Here is a 25,167-nt window from a genome sequence, read left to right as displayed (position 1 = left end):
GAAGGCACAACAGGATCCCTGGACTCAGTCAAAAGAGTCTGGCTGGCTCTGCTGGTCATACCAGCATGACCTGGAGTACATCACCAAGGAGGCGGGGGGGGCATTCCCTGCAGATGTTCAGGTATAATGTGTGACCAAGACCACACCTAGACTGTCTAAGCCAGTATTTCCCTATTGGGCTGTGGGTCTGTGTCAGGTAAACGCAGTCAGTCCATAACGCACCGGCACGCAGACGCAAACCCGATCGGCACATAGGGAATTTACCTAGGGGATAGGGCTGGGCGATACAGACATACATCTACTCATCATCATCTAAATTTTAAATGGTAAGAAAACGAAAAACTGCCAATGAAGAACGCTGATCAGCCTATGAAATCACAGAAACGAGCGCAATTCCAACCAATCATATGATGGTCTTTTAATAACAGACAACCTACGCTCAACAAATGCACCGCAAGGTTGGCAGAGTTAGCGGAACACGCCACGTCCTGCTGTTTTGGTAATATCATGGAAGAGATAAGCCCACCCTTGGAGGAACTGTCAAGTGTCGGTGAAGAAAACGACAGATCAGCAGCCACAACATCTTCTACAAAAGGAGGCATTGGTGGATAAACAAGGTAAAATGATGTCGGTGATGTAGTGATACAACGTGCAACAGACTGCTGCTGTGAACTGTAAATTCTACTGAAAGCTTGTGCCGCTAAAACTGGAAAACAGACCCCAACAATGAGGGCTTCCCACTTTCAGTCTGAAGAAAATCAGGACAAATTGTGTCCCGTATTGGTTAAAAACGGGACACAGCATTTTATTTTTCATTACCAGACGGATGGCAATTCTACCAGCAATGTCAAACCAGTTCCCTGGAACGAGCAGCAAGGCAGTCAGAGAAAAAACTCGGCAACAAACCATACCGTCAGCATTTTCTAGTGTTACACCCTACGACAAAAAAAGTTCATTTATTTGTTTGTTTGTTTAAATCAGATTTCATTTTGCATTCAATTTCGTGCCTTCTTCGTGTTCTGAATCTGTTTCAGGGCAATTCTAAGCACATTTTAAGAGTGGAGCCTTGATCTAAATAAATAATGACAAGAATTATATTGTGATAAATGATAAATGACGAATAGCCAGGCGGAGGGGCTGGAAAGGTTGAGAAACCCCGGTCTAGTCTAACCAGTAAATCCAGTATCTGTAATTACACAGAGACCAAGAATTCAGCGATAATAACGGTAGAAATACAGCGGAAACTATAACCCCATAGTCCAGTCTGACGTGTCTGAGCGTGACTACATCAGTGACGACGAGGAGGTCTTTGCTCATGACGAACGCTGGGGATGACTGCTGGGGTAGGGTCTGACCCCAAGTCACCTTTTTCGAATACAATTCCAAATTTGTCACAGAAGATCCACAGATCTACAGTGTCTGCCTCCTCCGCTGTGGAGAAGATTCCCAGAATTCCAGAGTTTGACAAATATAAATGAGTGAAGGAGACAGCTGCGAAGCCTCTGGCGGCTTTGCCAGACCGATCCCACCTGTAAGACCCTGTCCCCCCAGCTGGCGTTGGTCTCGGCCTCCCCAGACGACATCCTTGTCCTCTCCCTGCGCGTGTGACCTTCACCCGCAAGTCGGCGTCTTGTGGTGATTTCACAGAGGAGCCAGGAGCTCTTTAACACACCCGTTTGCTGAACGCAACCCCGACCCCCCCAACCCCCCGGCCCCCCCGACACACACACATGAAAGTAGACCTAGACACTTCATCGATCTGGTCTGCATGTTAGCGTCAGAAGACAAAACGGAAGTATGCAGCACTCCATTTAAAAGCAGCGGTCTCTGAGTGGATGGATGGATGGATGGATATTTTTATGGTGATGTGTTACACTGAATTGCACAGGGTCTGGGAAGTGTCAATCCCCCCCCCCCCCCAGCGGCAGCATGTATAAGAATCTCTGTTATAATTTCATGCCTTGGTCCAGCTTGGACTAATCTTGTGCGAGACGGGGGTCTCAGCAGCAGGTGACTAATCGGAGTGGGGATTAGCCACCATCTCACATGCGGGGGGGCTTTGGGGGGCGGGGGGTGCTTGGCTTGGGCACCTGCTCCTTTTGCCCAAACGATTGAACCTGGCTCACTTCTGAGGTTCTCAGTGCCCCTTTTTGATCAGGCAAAATTTACCAAGGGGGCCCTACCCCCCGCTCAGGCACCAGCCCCTGCAAAAGTCCCCACCCCAGCTGAAAGAGCCAGTCAGAGCTGCGAGAAGCGCATCACCTGCAGCAGCCAGCGTCATCGCATCCAATGTGCTGTACCATGTTTTATCGTATTTAGTTTTACTTTTTAATTATGCTTCTTCATATTTGCTTCCCTTTACATGTTTTTCATCTGCACAGCACTTCAGGCTACAACTGTGTGTAGGTGAGCTGCATGCTGGCTGCGTTTACATGCATGGGCCTGTGGGGGCAGCGCATCCCCTCCTTCGCTGTCAGGTGACACTGTTTACACTTATTAACCACTTGGTGATGTTGTTACGTGGGAATCTCTGAGTGATGCACATGTGGGCTGTCGGAATGGGGCGGCCCCGGCTCTCCCCTCCCCAAGGGTCCGCGGCGACATTCCCACCTGCAGTAATGCAGTCCGCAGCCCCTGCACTCGCTGCGGTCACATTCCTGCACTGTCGCATGCTGACTCCTTCACCCAAGAGACTGGCTGACAGTCAAAGGAGAAAAACAATAGTTTAGGGGGGTGTGGCTGCCTGTAAAGTATCCCTCCCAGGTACGGCGGGGGGCAGGATTTCAGCGTAGTCGGGAGCTTGATAATGGAGAAACATGGAGTTACGCCCCCGCATGAGGTTTCGGGGATAGGAGTGCCAGCTGTGTGCAGCCCCCACAATGCCGCGACCGTTCCATCCCCCCCCCCCCCCCCCCCCCACAGGGATCTGTGCTAAGTGCCCCTCCCCCTGAGCGCCCCTCCACCAGGACTTTCCCACAACAGCCCCCAGGAAATGCATGAGAGTCAGAACCGAAGGTGAGGTCACACATTGGGGTGCTGCAATGAGTTTATCAAAGTATCAAAGTGTCCTTTGTGCTTTTCTCTGGGGGGGGGGGGGGGGGTCACCTTACCCCCTGGTGGCCCTCTGACAGCCCTAATGCAGGACGAGCTGGAGTGCCATTAATGAAACTGGAGAGGTGGAACCCCCCCCCCTCCTCACCCTGCCCTACTGGGTCCACCATCTCTGTGGGGGGTGGGGGTCCAGGGTGTCCCAGGTGTGTGTGTGTGTGTATGTGTATACGAGTGTGTGTGTGTCTGTGTCTGTGTATTCGTGTGTGTGTGTGTGTCCATCTGTGTGTGTGTGTCTGTGTATTTGTGTGTGTGTGTGTGTGTGTCTGTGTGTGTGTGTGTGTGTCTGTGTATACGAGTCTGTGTGTGTGTGTCTGTGTATACGAGTCTGTGTGTGTGTGTCTGTGTATACGAGTCTGTGTGTGTGTGTCTGTGTATTCGTGTGTGTGTCCATGTGTCCGTCTGTGTGTGTGTGTCTGTGTATACGAGTCTGTGTGTGTCTGTGTATACTTGTCTGTGTGTGTGTGTCTGTGTATACGAGTCTGTGTGTGTGTGTCTGTGTATACTTGTGTGTGTGTGTGTGTCTGTGTATACGAGTCTGTGTGTGTGTGTCTGTGTATACTTGTCTGTGTGTGTGTGTCTGTGTATACTTGTCTGTGTGTGTGTGTCTGTGTATACGAGTGTGTGTGTGTGTGTCTGTGTATTCGTGTGTGTGTGTGTGTGTCTGTGTATTCGTGTGTGTGTGTGTGTGTGTGTGTGTCCGTCTGTGTGTGTGTGTCTGTGTATACGAGTCTGTGTGTGTCTGTGTCTGTGTATTCGTGTGTGTGTGTGTGTGTGTGTCTGTGTATACTTGTCTGTGTGTCTGTGTCTGTGTATACGAGTCTGTGTGTGTGTGTGTCTGTGTATACGAGTCTGTGTGTGTGTGTGTCTGTGTATTCGTGTGTGTGTGTCCCCGTCTGTGTGTGTCTTTGTATACGAGTCTGTGTGTGTCTGTGTATACTTGTCTGTGTGTCTGTGTCTGTGTATACGAGTCTGTGTGTGTGTGTCTGTGTATTCGTGTGTCTGTGTGTGTCCGTCTGTGTGTGTGTGTCTGTGTGTTTGTGTATATGAGTCTGTGTGTGTGTCTGTGCATAAGACCCCGTTATTCTCCCCCTGCCCCACGGCAGAACAGATTTCTGTTTGAGTCAGCAAAGCCATTCTGTGGCTAAATACCTTCTGAAATGCATAAACCAGCTACTTTTACCAACATTCACAGCTACAGTCAGTCTCCCAACACTGCAGCTAATGAGTATGGGTAGGAGTAGGGGTTATGGTTAGACTAAGGGCTTAGGGCTTAGGGCTGAGGGCTTAGGGCTCTGTTATTTCAATAACAGAAGAGGCTGAGATAATGAACTAGCTGTGTCCATTAAAAAGTGCCAACCATAACTATAATAGTTGAGTATCTTTATTAAGTAGCCTTGAAATTCATTAAAGTATATGAACAGTGCATTTCATGGGGCCTAATTTGCGGGGGGGGGGGGGGGGGGGGTGTGGTCAGGCTTGAGCATTACAGATACATTTTTGGACATTTTAACCACCTGCACCTCTGAATATTATTAATGTCAGTTCCTGTCACTCAAGGTTCATTAAATACATTTACAAGCCCGCAAAAGACAGTTAAATTACAGTAAAATTTAATTCTTAGGAAGCAAAATGCATGACACAGTTTACATAAGTGAGACATTGTCACCCAGTCTAATCTTGGCTGCTTCCTGGCAGAAGATCCAGGCAACGAACAAAGTAAAAGAAAGAATTGTTGCTTTTTCTTCCAAAACTTTTGTTTGGCAGGTCAACCGCTACATGGAGTGCAGTGGCCAGGTCTGCATTTATCCACAGGGAGACACGACCACAAAGCGCCGGAGATTTAAGTCTCAGGCTGAGCAGGGAAGCCACTGGGGGTGGGGGGGCATGCCAGATACAGGATTAAAAATGAAAAATGAACCACAGACAAACAAAACTAACAGAGCTGGATAGTTCAGGTTCAGAAAGCAAAAATCCAGACCAAGATTTTGTTTCAACCAACCAGTTGCATATAGAGTCACAGTCACAGAGTACTCAACTGGTTCGTTGAAAGAAAATCTTGGTCTGGATTTTTACTTTCTGGACCTGAACTTTCCACCTCTGCTAACAGACCAGATTTTATTGCATTTCAGAAGCTTCTGAAATTCAGAAGAATGCAGGTGGGCCCCTTGCATTCTGGTAATTCTGGTTGTGCGAAAGGTAAATAGGTGTGTTACCAGAGAAGAGACCTATTTATGTTCCTGGTCCTGCAAACGTGTGTGACTGTGGCTAAATCTCCCAGCCAATGGCGAAGACCCTGGCTGAATCACCTCCCGGTCACCTCTACCAACAGCCTTCAGAACGTAAATAGAGGTCAGCACATTCCCGCGGGGGGGGCGGGCTGTAAACACAGCTGGGGAGCATGGCCCTGAGGTCGAGGGTCAGTAGGGCTGGCTTGCAGTCACTCCCAAATGAAAATCTTTGCGGGCACCCTGGGATTTATTTTGGGAAGGGTTAGGGGTGTGAGAGGTGGAGGCCCAAGGACTCTGACAGATCTGCAAGTCTTACAAAAACAGCCACTGTGGCATGTGAATGGAAAGTCGGGAATGTCCCAAGGGCCGGATCTATCCCGAGAGTTAGGATTCTGGGGTTGTATTTGCCGTCATGGGACAAACTGTCTTGCTGAACACCAAAAAAAGAGTGGGGGGGGCAGCCCTGGAGAGCACAGAACGTCTTACGATCAGACAGTGCAGGACGCAGAGAAGACACAGACAAGAATGGCAGCTGTACTGGAACTGCAAGCAGAGAAGCAGGAAATGCTATCTTCGAAACCTCAGAAGAAGTGAAGAAAAGACACAGCAAAGCTGTAATGTCGACATGCGTTATAAATAAAGCGATACGGGATGCTACATGCATGAATAGGATCAAAGGACATGGCTGACTTACAAAACGCATGGTAGCCAGACCTCTGCTATGGAAATGAACAGCACATCTAGTTGTGGACCAGCTGAACCTTCAAGGCGCCATTTAACATGCACGTGTTCATGTGACGATCAACCTCCTTCAAACTCATTATTGCTGTATGAAATCTCCCTACATCTCAGCTCTTCTGTTCATAAGAGAAACTTGACCGGAGAACAGGGACGCTTTGTACACTGGGGATGGTGAATGGAGGTCATGTGGTTGCCACCCCCATGAGGTGGCCCATGCAGGCAGAGGGGGGGGTGGTCCTTAGAATTTGGACAAGACCCACGACAATGACAGCAGCCTTCCAGTCTCATAAGCACACACTATCCTTCATGTCATCACTTGCATTATTTTGCAACATCTAGACGGGAACCCATTCATGCTGTGTGACATCATGTGACCCCTGACCCTCTCTTCAGCGCTCCGGATTGGACATTGAAGTGTAAAAACCGAATCTGCATAGGGCAGGCAGGGCTCGGGGTGAGTCACAGCCAGAAAGCACGCCTGAGAAGCAAGGCGATGAGGAAAAGCATGAAGGCAATCATGTAGTCAGTGTTGAGGGAGCTGCACCTCTCTCAGATAGCCACTGACAGCATGCTGGGCCGCTCTTAATTTAGTGACCAATGGGACTCTGTCACTCATTAGACACCACTAGTTAGAGACCGCCGCTGGAAGAGAGGCTAGCCCTTGCTCATATGGCCCAAACCCCTCTATTCATTTTGTGGCTGTGCTCTTATCAGTGAAATGCCCCTCAGGCTGAAATATGCTCTCAGACTGTCAGCCGTGAGCGTCTCTATATTATGTTCTTGTTCACACGTCACACATCTAGGGCACTAAACTTTGCAATACATTTCCCATTTAGATGCAGAGACAGAAATAAACTGGCTCGGTCTTTGTAGGATGGCTATTCTTGAGGCCAGATTAGAAAGGCTGGACAGAATTAGCATCCTCAGTGATGTCATTGCGCTGAATTTCTGACCCTGCGTGGAGCAATGTCGCCCTCTGGTGTTTGGATTTGTGCATTAAAAATAGTGAACAAAGAGTCAATAATTACCGTGGATTTATTCATGTTTCAATCCAAGCACTTTCCTACACTGATTTTAACAAACATTAAAGGAATAAAGTATTCTCATTTTTGTAGGGTGCTGTTGACTTCTGTGCAAAACAACACTAATGGACAACCGGATGCCTGAAATGTAACTTCACATAAATATCCTAGTTTTGTTCAGTTACAAAGTACAGGGTGCTGAAGCTGAACAAGGGCGTGTGGCTGCGAGAAGATTTTGTTTCTCTACAAATTTAGGTGCAGGCTGGTAATCTTATTCTCCATACACTTATTTAAACATCACCTGTATAATGAAGCACTGAGGTTTCCGGACACATTTCAGGACAGTAAGACATCTTGAAATCCACTCTGAGAGTAGTCACTTTGTATAAAGTCTGCTAAATTAATAAATGTAATATAGGGAGGCATATTTTTAGAGGGGGAAAAAAACCTTTGAATGGCACCCGGAGGAAAATGTGGTAAACAGGTTATTTACAACAGTTTACAACTTCATTCCAGGTGCAAATTTAGAAAAATCACCACATGCATATTTGCAACTTAAATCTGACATTTGCATGATATACTATGAGGTATAATAGGAATATATAATATGTTCATATTAAGTGATTAATGGTGATTAATAGCAGAGTGGGCACAGGGAGGATAGCAAACACTTCGGCATGCTTCTTCGGTACAAAAAATATTTATTAGTCCAGCCTGAGGAATACTTTTCTTCCCACAATATCCCTCAAGATAAATATTTTTTTGCCTTATCTATTCTTAATTTATTGCTTATGATCGGGGACCAAACAATTTCATTTATAATTTATTTTGTTGAACATTATTTTTTTCACCAAATAATTTTACACTTTTACCCATCTGTACAGTTGCATAATTTAAATATAGGCTTAGGCCTGGGGAAACATTCAAGGCTTCTGTGCCTTCCTATGACTGATTGATAAGATAAAAGAACACAACTCACTGTGTGCGGAATATCAGGCAAATATATTAGGAGTGAAAAGCTTGACCCATTTATGTGTTTACATAAGTAAGGCAAACAAGACCTGGATCAGCTAAAGAGAATCACACAAAGATGATGAACATCATTGAATCTCAAGATGATTATTGCAGGATATGTAGAAAAAAAGAACACATTCTTTACAAATAACAAGGGATTCATAAAGCATTATGAAAATGGAATATTTATCAAAAGGCATAACACATTATAACCATGTGTATTATACATTATGAATGTTAATGAAGCTCTAATCTATAATGCACTACGTTTGTAATGCATTATAATGGCCGGAATATGCATTATGGATACTTTGTACTACATTATAAAAGTATCTATAGTGCATTATAGATGAGAGCTTCATAATGCAGCCACAATGCATAGTACACATGGCTATAATTGTCACGCCCACGAGGGCGGGGCCAAGCCCCGGCAGGCATTCGTCAGGCAATTGCCCCACTTCTTAAAGCTGTCTATGACCCAGGTTCAGTGCGAAGTATTGTTGCCATTGTTCTAATGTGCCATACTGAGCGGTTTTCTGTCTATTGTCTTCCCCGATCGCCCTGCCTGCGGTGTCCTGCCCTGCTGTTCCAACTGCCCTGCCTGCCTCGTCTGTTCCATCCACCCGCCTTCTGCTACCTGCCTGCTCCGTCCTGCCCTGCCCCTCCATCGGCTCCGTGGGTCCCTTCCCCTCGTCGCCTTGTCCCGTCACTCCGTGTAGGACTGACTTCCCTGGACATCGACCCTTTGCCTGCTTTACGACGACGACTTCGCCTGATCCCCTTAACTTTGATCGCTGCTTGTTGTGTTATGTGCCGTAAGTGTTTGGATATGTCTACAGGACACCTCAGTCTTCTGCCCCAAGCTCAACTCGCCAATCGCTGCCTCCCAGTGTTCGGCCACGCCCCTTCCGCCCTCTGACCTCTGACCCTGGCCCTGTGTTCCGGATAAAGCCTGCTGGTCACAGCTAGCTCGAGCTCTTGCTCAAGCTTTGTCTTTTGCTATCGCTGTGTTGGTTTGCTGTTTCTGATTGACTCCTGTATATGACTGTTTTGGTTTCCAGGTTTCTGACTTTCTGCTTTGCCCTATTGGTACCTTTGCCTTCGGTTTGTTTGTCTTCTGGTTTGAACTCTTGCTTAGCTCCTGACTACTCTCTTTGCCTCGCCCTTTAGGATACCGTGTTTCAGCCTGTGTGTTTTCTGTACATGTCTGTTAGGTGCGTAAGGAGTGACTGCCTTTTTGTTTTTGCGAACGTGGTGTTTACTGTTGTTTTGGTTAGGGAGTTACACTTAGTCTTTGTCATTTTGTTTCCTCTTGTTTTCGTTACCTTTAGAGTTAGCTTAGTTTGGGACGTGTTCGTTAGCTGTTTTGGTTGTTATTTTGGCGTCGGTCACTCCCCAAGTTTGTTGCACCTCGTGTTTGTAACCGTGTCTGTGAATAAATATAAAAAAATACAAAAAAAGATCCCTGTGTTTCCTGTGTTCCCCTTTCCCATTCCCTGCTTGTCCCGTCTTCCCCTCTCCCTCTCCTCTACCTTTCTGGCGATCCACAACCCTAGACTGGGGATCGTAACAGCTGGAATATTAAATCAGTTGCACACTGCATTCCGGGGTCTGTCTCCTCTGTCGCGACCAGCCACCACAATAATGTGTTATGCCTTTTTATAAATGTATAGCCATGTTTATAATGTTTACAATGCTTTATGAATGCATTATAATGCATTATGAATGTGTTTATAAATTACTAAAAACATGGCCTTAATGTTACAGAAAAAATGTATTTGATTCTTGAAAGCTTCACGACCCTGAATGTGATTAGCAGTTTCAGGAAATGGATGAATGGATGGATGGATGATGGATGAAAGCTATCAAAAGTACAATATTTCATTTGCTAAAGACACAAATATACAAAAGCATCACTTTCTCTGTGACAGCGACCTGACACATTGAAACACATACAGTGTTTCTCAATACCAAGAATGCAAAGATCATGCTTGTGATCTTGGCAAGACCAATCTTGCTAACTTGCCTCCCAACTTGGGAGGCAATGAATCATGGGATTGGTCTCATTTGGCGAGGATGCAAACGATGCATTCTTGTTATTTGAGGAAGGGCAAGAAAGCCATCCGGGAATTTTTACCGTTCTCGGTACTTCTGTTCTTGAGTATTGGAACTAGTCTTTGGCAACGGAAGATGACGTACAATGGGTACACAAGAATACAAGTACAGTCAAGTATGCATGTTGAGAAGCACCCAGAGGGTCAGAGAGCTGAGCGAGCAACATAATTACAGATCTTGGCAGTTAACAGTCTTGGAGGAAAAAACAACAGATACTGACATATGGACTCTAAGAAAGGACCAACAGGCACAATCACTCTCTGTTTTTCTGGTGACTCCTACATCCATTCTGTGAGCCACAGAAAACTCTTCTTTATGCTATTTTGAACAGTAACTGTGTATGGGGGAGTAAAGGGGAGGCGATGAACCCCTCCCCAAAACACCCACATCGCCCCCCATCACAGAGCTGAGTACATTTATATTTGCATACACTACCAGTCAAAAGTTTTTGTACAGCACAGGTTTTTACCACTTTTGCATTTATTTCATAAACTGCAAATGTTTTATTCCTGTTAAGTATTAGAAAGTTAGAAAATTAGAGTGGACAACTATACATGAAAATGAAACAAGTTTCCTTTATGACATGGAAAGAGTATGTGCAGGATTGACATCCTACTAACTGATTGTGTGATGATGACATAGTCAAACCCTAGGCTGTGCTTTAATTTAAAATGCACTAGTTAAATGTTTCATCCCAGGAAACAGAGCAGGATTTAATGTCCCTTCTAGAAAAGAATGCCTCGAATTTTCTCTGCTGGTATAACTGCTAGAGGAGGTTACTTTGATGAATCAAAGATATGACATTTCCTTGCTGTAAAAGTAAAATGCAAATGTAGAAAATCTCAGTGCATGCAAAACTTTTGACTGGTAGGGTATTCAGGAGAAGCTTTTCTCCAAAGCAAAGTACAAGTGAGGTAAACAGTGCAAATATACAGTACATGCTGTTAAGGAGTCACCTACACCAGTGCTTCTCAACCTTTTTTGCACCGTGACCCAAGTGTTACCATGCCAGCTCAGTCGCGACCCTATATATCGTATGCTATGATCAAGCACACAGTACACTCTGCAATTTACACCAATCAAAGCCTATTGAACAAATCTGATTGGATGTGCCAGTGAATTTTAAATTAGGCATCCACGAATTGGCTTCTTGAATTTGCTATGTGTTCACTAGTTTTGCGCTAAGCATTTGCTGACCCAAGACCTGTTTATATAGATTAATTCTAGGATTGGGGCTGGGAAATCTGATTGTGGCTCAGTATAGGAGCTTGCTGGTTTCAAAATGCTTACATTTCCAACTCTGCCTCATGACCCTTTCAGAACTTGCCATCTCCCAAATTTGGGTCGCGACCCACGAGTTGAGAATCACTGAACTAGACATAAGTGCAGCTTGGCCACGCTTACAATAAGTGTCCAGGTATAAGTGGGAGCAGTACTGGAGCAGGAACTACATAACAGCTACATAATAATTATTAACAAAGTTAGACCCTAATAAGACTATTCAAGGGCCAGAAACTGCAACATAAGAGCATTTAAAGAACATAAAGAGGCATCGGGATAGTTGAGGAATTCATGGATCTGATGGGTCTTGAGTCTTGAGGTGAAGAGGGAGTCTGATGACTGGACGTGGTCTGGCAGCTCATTCCACCATCGAGGAACCACACAAGGGGACCGTCTTGAGTGACGCTTTCCTTGTGGTAGAGGGAGCTCCAAATGGTTTGTGAGAAGGGACATAGGTCTTGAGGAGCCTTTTAATGGAGATGGGTGCCTGTCCATTGATGGACCTTTAAGCCAACACCTACTGTAGGACTTGAGCTTGATGCAAGCACCAATAGGGAGCCAGTGAAGAGACACATGGAAGGGTGAAACATGAGAGTGCTTGTGCTGATGGATAATCACACATGCTACCATGTTTTGAATCACCTATAGCGGTCTGGCAGCACAACCTTATACAAATGAGACAAAAGGGATGGTGAGCATCACAGTCTGTTGGAAGCGGTCTCGTTGTTCTCCTGTCCATGCCATTGGCCAAACTCATGACTAAGGTTTCTGAAATTAGGCATCCTGGTCTGTTCTTATTTGAATGCAACCCTCCATCTCCACAAAGTCTGGCCAAGCTTCATACTTATTGGTGTCCGCATTATTCACCAGGTGCTGCAAACATGTAAAAGAGTGGTTCAGTTTTCTCTGGCTAAAAGACGGCCTACGTCATCCAATGTATGATGGGGTTAGGAACAGCTGTAGGGCTACATACCTGCTCAAAGGGTCTCTTCCTTTTGATTCCTTTAGCTCCCACAAAGATCCAGTTATCCCTGAGCCCCAACTTGTTTATACTCAAACTCCCCAAATCACTGATCAGCTTCCTCGCTTCCTCATTGAGTCTGTGAAGCAGGTGGTTCATCAAACATCAGTCAGGTAATAAAGACATTGTTTGGGAGATTTGACCAGCTGCTGAACCACAGCCATGTGACCAGACCGTCAAACACACAGGGTGCGGCTCATTAAACAAAATGTCCACTCACCGAACGACACACTTACTTTGTAGAAGACTCATCAAACGTAGCCATCATGACTAGTGTCCCTTCTTCAATGCTTTTCAGGAAATTTATTAGGAGCTTGACATCTAAAAATAGTACATTCCCAATCATAAGCATACAATTAATTTCATGTAACTACAGTCAGCCTATTAAATACAGTGTCTGACACTTACACCTATAAAGTTATACGATAAACTTGTGAATAAACTTACCTCCCGCCCACATATCGAAGTAAGCCGTCTTGATGGGTATTCCAGTACTTCCTGTGGACACACACAAACAGTCTGCTGGAGTCCTTCCATTCTCTTATAACTCTAACCAGGCTGTGGGGTTTGCAAGTTCTCCCCATGCTGGGCAGGTAGGTGTCCTGGCATCTAAAAATTGCTCATGGTTTGTGGGTGATGGTAACTGGCCTGTGTGCACCCTGTGATGGACTGGCACCCCCTCTAGTGTGTACTCCTGACTCGTGCCTTATATGTGGATGGCCACCCCCACCCATGTCACTGCACTTGATAAATGCTGGAGGATGGATAGATGGATGGACGGATGGATTAAAATTGGGCTAACTGTATTAGCTATACTAACTAAAAATTGCATGTGAGATAATTCTTTCTATTACACTCCTGCATTGATAATTTCACTTCAAATGTTTACTAAACATCCACGAGTCTGGGTGGGTAAACTGGGACATAACACAGACCACTCAGTGATCATGAGCATTAATGATATTAAGCTGAGATATTGGATTACTGTTCACTAAAGCGATGTTCAGTCCTCGTCCCACATTGTTCCTCACGCCACTCATGAGGCTGAAAGAAAAACACAGAGAGTGAGATACCCAGACAGGAAGTGCAGGTAGCAGGAACAGGAAGGGGCGGGTCTTACATGTTGTCCTCCAGGCAGATTTTGGGCCCCAGCACATTGGCAATACCACTCTTCATCTTAAAGGCAAAGGATTCTGGAGGACAAGGCCTGGACAGGTCACATTTATATGAGGGGCCTTCGGGATCTGAGAGAGAAACACATGCAGAAACACACACACACACACACACACAGCAAATTCAACTTAGACCTCTATCATTCAACTCACGCTGAATGTTTTGCTTGTTTTGTGTATTAAATATGGATCCTTTGAAATCTACTGCAAAATCCCATCAAAATCTCTTCCATTGTGTCTCCTGGTGTCATTTTTATCTGCCCCAACATATTTTATGATGGAACCTGGTGGAATCTATAATGGGTAATGTGAGAAAGACAGGTTTATTACAAAAAGTCACCTTAGCCATAAGCAGTATCCCTCTCGTTATACAGAGGATCAGATATGTAGTAAAATAAATATCATTTAAGGTGACTGTGCTATTTGGTCTTCAAGCTCATCTTGGCCTTCTAGCTTGGTGTCTGTGCAGAAATTATTTTACAGTTACTAACAGTTTTTTAGTTAATTATTGTATCATTTTGGGGATTGGGGGCAGATGAGGGGAGGCCCTGAACTCGTTAATACATCAAGGGGACACTCTCGATGCCAGCATCATAGAGCACTCACACTATGGGCAATTTGAAAATGCCAATTAGTCAAACTTGGACAATCCAAACTCTCAGGTCAGGTCAGGTTGGGGAGCATGCGCTGATGCAACGCGTTGCCGCACCCACCATGGCGAAACTCCTTTGGTTCCCAGCCGGTGATCCCCAAGGCAGATACATGGTCCAGTCCTACCCTCCTGAAATGGCTATCTATCTGCCGCAGCCAGGTATTACGAGGGCATCCCCTTGGCCTGGTCCAGCCTCTTGGGTCCTCATCACTGAAGATCCTGTGAGCTGGATCATCCTCAGGGAAACAAGCCACATAGCCGTAGTGCCATAACTGACACTCCCTGAAAATGCAGGTAATTTGCCTCATTTGGGAGTCATCTAGCAACCGCTCATTCAACACAAAGTCAAACCAGTGGTACCCAAGGATTCTCCAAAGAGACACAGTACTGAAGGAGTCCAGTCTTCACCTCAGCTCACTGGACAGTCTCCATGTCTCACAGCCATACAGCAAGACAGGGAGCACCAGGACTCTAAAGACTTGGACCTTCGTCCTCTTGCAAAGATATCAGGAGCGCCACACACCCCTTTCCAGCGACCTCATGACCCCCTATGCTCTTCCAATCCGTCTGCAGACTTCATAGGAAGAGTCTCCAGAGACATGTATGTCGCTGCCGAGATAGGTATATCTCTCAACAAAGTCGACACTGCTCCCGCAGATAGACACACTACTGATGTCTGTGCCTAAGAAGTCATTAAATGCCTGGATATGGGTCTTTATCCAGGACACCCACAATCCCAGACACTTTGACTCCTCACTCAGTCTCTCAAGAGCCCTGATCAGAGCCTCCATTGACTCGTCGGCAAAGTCAAGATCAGTAAATCTTTCTTCACCAAAGAATGCCCCACAGCTGCTGGACCCATGACCCTGCCCAACACCCAGTCCATACAAATACTGAACAGAGTAGGAGCAAGAACACACCCCTGGCGAACCCCAGAATCAACTGGGAAGAACGCAGAGGTTCTCCCTCAACTCACAGTACTAGTGTACAGGCCAGCCATGACATCCAGCAACTTGGGGGGGATCCCGCGAGGTCTCATGATGTCCCACAGGGCAACTTTATGAAAAATCGACAAAGGCTGCAAAGAACCTCTGCCAATATTCACACTTGCGCTCAATGAGAACCCTCAGTGCAAGGATACGGTCGATGGTAGACCTCTTAGGCGTACCTCCAGACTGCTCCGGCCACTGACAAGCAAGCAAGTGATCCTGTTAAGGATGACTCTAGCAAGGACCTTACCCGGCACTGAAAGCAGTGTTATCCCCCTGTAGTTGCCACAATCCAGGCGATCACCCTTCCCTTTCCAGATAGGGACTATAAGTCCCGTTTTCCAGTCAGTTGGGATGACGCCTCCAAATGGAAGCAAAGATTGCCTGCAATGCCAGGAGGACAGCCTTACCACCAGCCTGGAGAAGATCACCCTGAATACCACAGAACCCTGCGGCCTTCCCTACCCTCAGCTGATTCACCACTTGTGCAATCTCAGTAAGATTGAGTGGTTCACAGCTGATCGGAGGATCAGCTTCAAGAACCGTAGACCCAGAGATGTCCAACATCCTAGCAGGAGGGTCAGCTTTAAATAACTGCTCAAAGTAGCCGGCCCAGCGGGTCACAACTGCAGTGTAATCCATTAGGACTGTTCCATCACCCTGACTGCAAGTCTCCAACGAACAGATTCAGATGTGCGTAATGCTTCGATTCCTCTGTAAGCAGGACGTGGGTCACTAGACCACAGATAGTGTGATACCTGCTCACAGATTCGTCTAAGAAACACCTCCTTATCTGCCCTCAGGGCCCTCACAGCCGTCCTTCTCACTTCTTGGTACAGACTGGAGTTGCCACCAAGTCGTGCGCAGTGACTCCTCTTGATAATATCCAGAGTGCCCTGCAAGATGAAACACCTCCTTCTGGGGACACTGGCAACACCAACACAACCTTCAGCAACCTTCAGGGTCTTGTCATGGAAGGTCTCCCATATCACATTAGAGTCAGCAGTTGCACCCAAGCCTGCAAGTTCCTCACACAAACTGCATGCAAACTCATCAGAAACAGCTTGATCTTGAAGTCTGGCTAAGTCCAACTTCATTCCCTTAGTAGATGACAGACTAGCATTCTGTATTCAGATTAGCAACAAAAAGTCTGTGGCCAGAATTCACAAACTGGGCACTTCTGTAGACCCTGCAGTTCTGCAGGAGCCTCCAGCGTCTGCTCATGAGGATGTGGTCGATCTCCTTCACCATACCAAGTCCAATGATGCTGCTCAGGGTTTTGGAACCAGGATCCAGTGACCCGCAGCCCCTGACCTTTCGCAAAGTCAAGGAACATGGAGCCACTTTTCACAGTCTCCAGACGCATGGGGACCAATACAATACAAGTGGTCACATTGAGAGCGATACATCACTCACCGTGGTCGGAGCATACACTGAGACAACAGACAAGACACCCAAGGAGTGCCTTAGCCTAAGTCTCATAATACTCTCGTTGAAAGGCGTGACATCAGCCACCATCGGGAGAAGCCAATCCGCTACAGCAACAGCTACTCCGTGAGTTTGGCAGCCATCAGACCGACCAGACCAAAAGTAGATATACCCACCTACAGAAATCTAACCACTTCCCGGTCTGCGTACTTCAGAGAGTGCTGCCACCGGAACGTTTATGAAGCTCCCCCGACAACAGAGGAAAATGGTCATCTTGCCGGAGATACAAGATGTTCCACACACCTACCCGGAAGGGATCGCCTCAAACTGGGACCCAAATGCCGCCATGCAGCAGGTGACGCCTCAGCACCACACCAGCCTCGATCCCCAACAGGCCTGACCCTATTAGCTCTCCAACAGTTTCGACTCATCCAGGATGAGGCTCCCGAGGGTTTTCCCCCATCCCCTTCATGGTGCATTCTGCCCCAGCATAATCCCATGGAGTGCAGAAGGATATTGTGCTTGTTTAAATCGAGCAGTTGTGAGTTGTTTTACGGTGGCTGGAGTGCCAATCCCGGCACCAACCCCCAAAAATTGTTTCCCTGCAAGTTGGAGGACTGCTTGCAGGGCTGGATGCAGTTTAACATCATACCCAGGACTCTCCCTGGAATATAATTATAAATGTAAACACAACAGTACAGTTGCAGCTAATGTGAGCCCATGACCCAGTTTTACCTCAATTGGGACACAATCAGAGCAGCACATTTTATGAGAAAGTCATTTGGAAATTAACGATGACCATGTGGAGTTAGACGCTTCTCAGGGCTAACCAGTAGTGCTCCAATCCATGGTTTTTCTGAAGGCCAAGAACGTGATGAGGACCATCAGGATGGCTGCGAGCACCTGCTTCAGGATCCCTACAGGAGACAAGTGAGATCATCAGGATGATTAGTAAAAGCATCTTTAATGAACTGTTTGCCCAATCAGAATCCTGGCACAAAAAGCAGGTGTTGTGTCTCTACAGGAGTAACATGCATTTCACATGGAAGAGAAATTCAAACACACAAAGCTGCCAGGCATCAAGGTCCCACCAAACCTTTATACTGAACACTGCAAACTTTGAACTGTGCTCACCTACTCCCATCGCACAGACTGGACAGGCTTCTCCTAAGACTGTTGCTGAACTCTCCTGCCTTTGCCCGAACGGTAGGTTGGATCCTGGATCTGCTCACTGCTGCACTAGAGCTTGTCTGGATTTTAAAGACGTTGGGCCAGAATAAGGCAGCTTTCCGGATGTCCTTCAGTTTTTAGGGTGACCTGTAGCAGAGACAGCCTGTTTACACACAGACACACACAGGTTTGTAATTATTATCTTTGTGAAGACTCTCCATTCATTTCTATGGGGAAAACTCTAATCCAAATTTTCCAGGACAGCTCATGACTCAAAGGAGTGCAGATGCAGAGCTGCTCCATCGGGATTAGAACATAAGAACATAAGAACATAAGAAATTTACAAACGAGAGGAGGCCATTCGGCCCATCAAGCTCGTTTGGGGAGAACTTAACTAATAACTCAGAGTTGTTAAAATCTTATCTAGCTCTGATTTAAAGGAATAATAACACTCTGAATCGGCAGGGGTGTGTAACATGATTTATTGTCCAGCACACCCACCCACAACACAAAGTACAAGGGCGCTCATCATCACTGATGTGCGATGTCATGGATATTAGGATGCCTAGTAAAATTTGTACCATAAAGTGAATGATGAATGCGACGAGCGAATAAACAGAACATCCAGAAGAATTCCGCAAACTACTAGGCCTGTCAAGATTTGACTCGAAGTTCCTGACAATATTTTTTTGCAGTACACACAAAAAACACAATATATAATTGCTCAACATAATTATATACGAGTCACTGTCATTTCAGCTTTAAAACGTGAATGGCAATTATCCAAAAAACCTGACATGAAAATATCACTTCAGGTAAACACATCCATGTGCAGAACACAAGTTTAAAAACAAATTCAAAGCTAATTACACAAATGCAATTTCACGTTACTTTCACCGGCTAATGAGAGCCTCCCGGAACTGTTTGTTCTCGCAGCCCTCTTTGAGCACTTTGTCCACAGGCTCCAATTACTCCTTGCTAATGAAAGACTGAGAGCCCTAAGGCCAGAATTATAATCACTTCTGTAATGTCCCCACAGGATGGGGTGTGCCTCTGTAGGTCCGGACCCAATGTCCACGATCAGAAAGTCACCAGTTCAAATCCCATTGCAGTGATTGACTGAGTGATTTCACTATTACGCCCTTGAGCAAGGCCCTTAACCCCAATCGCTAGAGAGATTGCTTGACCCTGCTTTCTGATGCTCCCTTGCACATCGCTTTAGACATAAATCACTGCTAAAAAAAAACAACACTTCAAGATATCAATAATAGCCTGTGAGTATGCTGTAAACTCCCAAAAAGCCAAATCGACATTTCGTTTTCTCAACATATCATCGGAGAACATCTGCAGATGGCATGATTAACTGGAAGTCTGCCATACAGACACTGAACAGGAAGTGAGACAGGGTGATTTTCTGAGGAGCTCAAGTGTTGCTCTGACAGCTTCACAAACTGCCGTCTGTCTGTTGCTCAGGCAGTCCATCATCCATCATGTCTTGAGCTTGAGATGTACTGAGAGGTGGGATGGCAGGCATTTCCAGAGTTGTGAGCATGATCCTGACTGTGTTGGGTTATTTGTCCAGGTGGGATTAGGGTCCATGGAGCATGCAGATCAGAGCATCACCTGTACCTAAATGTACCTGATAAGCAAACTGCAGCGGATCCAGGTGGTCTGTGACCAGGAATCGAAGATGCTTCAGTACCAGCTTCTCAAAGGTCTTCATGAAGATAGAAGTGTGAGCAACTGGTTCTTTAACGTTCTTTAAACATGTTGGAGTGCTCAACCCTTGGCAGTGGAACCTCCAAAATATCTTCCAGAGCTGGAGAATTTGTCATGATGACAGAAGGCAGGTAAGGTCTGAGCCTTACCCCCCTTTGTCCCGACTCCTTTTGCCCGGCGATGCCACACGGGTTTGGCTCGCAGGTCTGTCAGGTTCCATTACGTGTTGGCGGACATCAACTGCTCCTCACAGCTCCAGTCATCTGTGACTGATGGGCGGTCCGCAAAAAGCAAACAAGCACACGGTAGCAAAGACTTACTTAGAAAAGCTATAAAAGAACAAGGCAGCTGCATGTTTGTACATTACTAATCACCTGCATGTGGACATTCTCCTCTGAATGCTCAGTCAGAAACATGGTTCTCTACTACAGCTGTGCTAATGGGTGAGGCTGAATGGCAAGGTACTCTGATCACTGTAAGTCTGCAGACACCACAGGGCCACCTGGAGATGGTATGGGGACCACATGATCATTCTCACTTTTTCCAGTCTGTTTATCTCCCTGTCCACTTGTATCTCCTTATCCATGTGCTGTAAGGAACAGACATTGATGGAGGAAATCCAGAAGGTCAGAAGCCTTGGGAACTTGAGTGATTAAGCTCTGCAGAGCACTTCCTATCCAGGGAAACTTCCTTGTGCTTTCCAGTGCCACGTCCTCTTCCCTCTTAAGAGTCTAAGCTTTGAGTTTAACATGTCACATACACAGACAAAAGCTATACACACTTTTCAACCCACTATCTGGATTGTGCTGAAAAACATTTACTTTGGTCAGCAGGCTGGAGTGGGATAATCACTTCGAGACATGTCCACACACACGGACTCATATTTACAGCCCACAGCTTGTAATGCAGCTGCTTTCATTTTTATAATTTCTTGCATGAGTGTGAAAGTTTGAAAGCGTGAGTGTCACGCCAGATGCGTGTGAGTTGGCAACACTGTATCTGTATTCACATAAGGCAGTGTAAGTCAAGAGGATGTGCAGTGAGTTATGCAGCATTAATGTGCATTAAGTGGTACGTCCTCACCTGTGGGCCACAATCTTCAGTGCTGCCAGAGTCCAAGAAGTGACCCCCAGTTTCTGTATTCCTCCCACTTTGGGGGTATTTTATCAAATGCTGACAGCACACCAGTCATCTGTATCAGTGGTTCTCAACCGGAGGGGGGGGGGGGCTCAGCGAGGACTGAGGGGGTCCATGCAATTTCCTTGAAAAGCATAGAAAAAAGTACAAAATACGAAATAGGATGAAACGATACCGTTTATATTGATATACAGTATGCAATAAAATTAGGGCTTTATTAAAGATTCTTAATGAAATGAATAGTACTCCTTCCTGGTTGTAAGAAGTGAGAGATTCGGTCGTGACATTACACAGAATCCCAGAGACTGAAAGACATGGAACAACAAGTGACAGGTGGAATACTTAGAATCTACAAGCAGAGGAAACTAAAGAACATTAACCAGCACTGGGGCAACTACACAAGGAAAGACTAGAAACAAGTACAAGCAAAATGTAAACCAACAACACAGGGTAGGGTAGACTATACACAGGGATACAAAGCAAAGACCTACACAAACAAATGCTAAAGATAAAATAAACCCAAGAAAATAAACAAAAGGTAAGGTTGGCATCAGGCCAATCTTGAACACATGACCAGAGGGCTTCAGCCTGTGAGCTGCACACTCAACACATTGAGCTATGCGGTGGTCTGAGGTACATGGAAAACACACCAGGGATTTAGGATTGAGACAGAGGAGGGAACAGGATGGTCAGCAACACCTGCTGGCCAAATGGAGACAAGACATATGTACGGAAGAGGATTAGGGCCACCATGAAAATATTATTTGAATTCTGACTTTAATGTCAAAATTCTGACTTTTTTCTCAGAATTCTGACTTTAAGCTCAGAATTCTGACTTTAATCTCAGAATTCGGAGCTTAGAAAAAAAGTCAGAATTCTGCACTTAAAGTCAGAATTCAAATACAGTGGTACTTCAGAACTCGAATTTAATCCGTTTAGAACTCGAGATCAAATCCTAAAAAGAATTTTCCCCATTAGAAATAATGGAAAAACCAATTTTCAAAATTACACCTAAATATGATTTTTTTTTTTTAGCATTTAAACGATTAAAATTTTTGATCAGAATAATCACAGGGTTGCTGGGGATTAATTTTGATTAATCACGATTAAATATCATTCATTTTTAATCTATATTAATCGCATTTCATTTTGCATGAGCAAACAGACTCAAGAAAAAAGGGAATATATATGCACTTAACATGTTTACTGAACATCTTGAACACGCATTCCATCTGCCACATTAGTGCAATACAATGGACCCATATCAAAAAGCAAGATTTTTTGCTTAGCTGGACAACTTGTCGTATTTAAGGTACCTCAGTTTAAATGGTCTTTATCTGCGTTCACTTACAATTAGCCCGAACTACCGTAAATACGACAAATAATCCGAATAATTATGAAATCCAATTCTGTCCCAGTTAATTGCCATTGTTAGCAATATCAGCTGATAACATATTACACGTGGTGCTTTACCTATAAAACTCCGTAGCAACACGTCCACAGATAAGTTGGACGGTACAGTGTGTGCGACCGATTTAATGAGCCACAAATGAGAAGTAGTGTTTAAACAGTATAAAACTACAACTTTCCCTTCTGTTGATAAAAGGCGCAGCCATCTCAGATTCTGAACTCGGGATCTTCTGTGGTGCTCCGAGATATTTCTCGGATCTCCGAGAAACGGGACCGCGCATGTTGTCACTTTCGGCTTCAAAACAGGAATCTGACTTGGAATACGAGTTCCCAGGACAAATGGAGCGCACCAAAACTACCCGAAATGAGTTGACAGAGATATTTCAGGGACTGCGCTGCAGATGGGTAATTTGCATAATTTTTTTAAATCAGATTAATCATGATGATGGATTAATCCGCGTTAACTCGTTAATTTTGACAGTCCTAATTTAAACACAAAATGAAGAGCAGATACTGTACTAAACACATCTAAGCACATTTATCAAAACAGTAATTTGTAAAGTACATATATTTTTCACAATAGAGAGTGCGATTTTTTTTTTAATAATTTTTTTGAGGGGGACAACCCTCGGATAGGGGGGACATGTCCCCTCTGTCCCCCCCGGGATTTACGCCCATGGTCAAACACCGTATTAGTATGGTGTTCCTAATAATCCTTTAGGTGAGTGTATGTATTCAGTTAGTGTAAACATGGACGGTGCTATCACAGCTAATGCGAGGCTGAGACTGAAGCTTTACCCTTTGTTTCCACTGAGAGATGTGCCGCGTGACTCATTTCCCCGTGCGTACAAGTTATCATAGGTCGGCGTTCACGGTTTGACTTCTGATATTCAGATCGAGCTCTAGGTGATTTTTTTCGAACTGGTTGGTTCAACCATGAAATTCGAATTCTAATGATTTTGAGAACTGAGGTACCACTTTAATATTTTCATGGTGGCCCTAATCCTCTTCCGTACATATGGGACAGGTTTTAGATTGTTTTTTTTGTTTTTTTTAATAAACATTTACCTTCTGTTTTGAGAGTAGTGTCATAAACTGAGAAACAAAGTTTTGGTGGATAATGTATTTAAATTATTAAAAATTAGCAACTGTCATCACTGCAGAACACATACAAGAGGAACAGTATCATAACCTGTGTAGGGGAGCTCAAACATGTTTTCCTGGACATAGAGGGTTCTTGGATCAAAAAGGTTGAGAACCACTGGTCTGAATTAGGCCCTGAGCACTGCAACTTTCCTCCAGGATGTTCCAGGACATAAAAACAAACATTAGGCTAAACCACACCCAACTCCCCCCGCTCAGACACCCCTCCTCCAGCCACACCAACCCCAGGATGAAGCAGTTAGGCAGAGAGCCACGATATTAAAATCACTTAGCATACAACAATACCATTCAGAAAGTATACCAAGTTACATTCGACATTAGAAAAATGTGATGAAGTCTGCCTTAGACACAATATTTACCATTATTTTGGGTAGCTTATTTTTATTGAAAACTTAATATTTCCAAGTCAGTACTTGATGAAACAGAAGATAGGCTGTTGATCATGTTTGTATTTAGGCTACTCTGTTAAAACTAAAGTGTAATTTTTCGGAAACGTTGCTAGTAACAGTTAAAGTTACGAATAGGATTGCACGGTACCTGTTAATTGATGATTGGTCGCGCGTTTCCTTTCAGTACCGCGTTGCATAGCGTTGTTATTTTAACTGCCTTTTTGATTCCCACCTACTGTAAATGCATCCTCTGCTTGCTGTATGGAGGTATCCGACGTACCTTTTAGCGTCGCGCCGGGTAGCGCACCGCGGCTCGTGGTCCCTCGGCACGGCGGCGCTTTTTCTCGACTATCTGCTCGACCTAGATGGTTTCAGCTCCTTCATAAAGACTCCGGCAGATGGAGGTATCTCCGCCCCGTCATTCGAATTTATGATTATAATTTCGCTGACTCCAGGAGCCCACGCCTACGTGAACAGCTCCCCAACACGGAATTTATTGTTAACAATAAATAATAGCACTTCTTATCCAAAGTGTTTATGCAGAGCTTTGCTGAAGCATTCTTTTGTTTAGTACGTTTAGTCGTTTTCTCTCTGTTAATAATAATAATAATAATGTTGATGATTATGATGAATTTTAAACTTTTATTTCCATACAATATTTGGATTATGATTGTTTAAACATGTTTGTTTAAAAGTTGAGTAATGATCCAAATTACCCTCCAGGTAATGTTTCGTAAGTTTGATCAAATGTTTACCGATTTTACAATTGTTTACATACATTTTTTGAAAGTCGTTGTCTCAAAACTCCACACACACAAACTGACACAATACAAAGAGCAAAAGGCAGTCACACCTCTTGCAAAGACATGAAAATGAAGCTTTGTAATTCGACTCAGAACAGTATTTTGTCAAGATTATGCGCACATGCACCATATGAATGAATCTTTCAGCACTGCCTTTACTGCTGCATTTTGTCTTTTCAGTGTTAAGCTTACAGAATGAAAAGTAGTCTGTTGTGAAAGTCTACTTGCTCAAATAGCCATTAATGCACAATTGGAACAGCAGGCCAAAATCATGAAAAATAGCAGGTGTGGAGTGTGTGTGTGTGTGGTGGGTGGTTGTTGGGGTGGATATTAGGCTGCATCACCTCAGGCCACAGCACTTCATCAGTGTCACAGGCTATGTTCTCCATGGCTAATGGAAGCAGGAATACTGCTTTGGGGGGGCATGATGAAAAAGACGATCCACCAGTGGTGGTTGTAGCGTCCTGGGCAAACCCCTCCTTTATCACTCCCTCCCACCAACCTGTTAATATCGGGATTTCACATAAGGCTTATGAGGGGGGCATGGCACACGGAAGGATCGGACGATCGGGCGTGACAAACTGGCCAACAGGCACGTGAC

The 25,167-nt window shown here is 45.0% G+C and overlaps 1 protein-coding gene across 5 annotated transcripts; it reads right to left on the bottom strand.

Moving 5' to 3' along the window:
• Positions 1-8,085: 8,085 nt before the first annotated feature.
• LOC111853812 (protein FAM3C-like) lies at positions 8,086-24,173 on the bottom strand. 5 transcript variants are annotated; one of them, XM_023831152.2, is made up of 10 exons: positions 24,044-24,173; positions 20,747-20,924; positions 17,909-18,091; positions 17,605-17,691; positions 13,654-13,777; positions 13,519-13,577; positions 12,981-13,052; positions 12,770-12,854; positions 12,486-12,612; positions 8,086-12,385 (listed from the first exon to the last, which is right to left on the bottom strand). In XM_023831152.2, exons 3-10 carry the CDS (start codon positions 17,916-17,918, stop codon positions 12,287-12,289), a joined length of 663 nt encoding a protein of 220 aa, XP_023686920.1. In that variant the 5' UTR covers positions 17,919-18,091; positions 20,747-20,924; positions 24,044-24,173; the 3' UTR covers positions 8,086-12,286. The 5 variants fall into 5 exon arrangements, with proteins under 5 accessions (XP_023686920.1, XP_072565334.1, XP_023686919.1 ...); XM_072709233.1 differs by having other exon boundaries at positions 17,909-18,107; positions 23,912-24,168; XM_023831151.2 differs by having other exon boundaries at positions 23,912-24,168.
• Between the last annotated feature and the right edge of the window lie 994 nt (positions 24,174-25,167).

Source organism: Paramormyrops kingsleyae, chromosome 1 (assembly GCF_048594095.1).
Source record: "Paramormyrops kingsleyae isolate MSU_618 chromosome 1, PKINGS_0.4, whole genome shotgun sequence".
NCBI lineage: Eukaryota > Metazoa > Chordata > Actinopteri > Osteoglossiformes > Mormyridae > Paramormyrops > Paramormyrops kingsleyae.
Note: the sequence above shows the minus strand (reverse complement) of the source record. Positions and strands in the feature narration are given on the sequence as shown.

What these genes read in the sequence shown, in the direction of transcription:
- LOC111853812 (XM_023831149.2), bottom strand. Translation starts at nt 14,665, where the DNA reads ATGAGGCAAATTACCTGCATTTTCAGGGAGTGTCAGTTATGGCACTAC. An exon ending in ATCTGCCTGGAGGACAACAT is followed by an intron (nt 13,578 to 13,653) that starts GTAAGACCCGCC and finishes TTTTTCTTTCAG; the next exon opens with CCTCATGAGTGGCGTGAGGA. An exon ending in CTTCGATATGTGGGCGGGAG is followed by an intron (nt 12,855 to 12,980) that starts GTAAGTTTATTC and finishes TACTATTTTTAG; the next exon opens with ATGTCAAGCTCCTAATAAAT.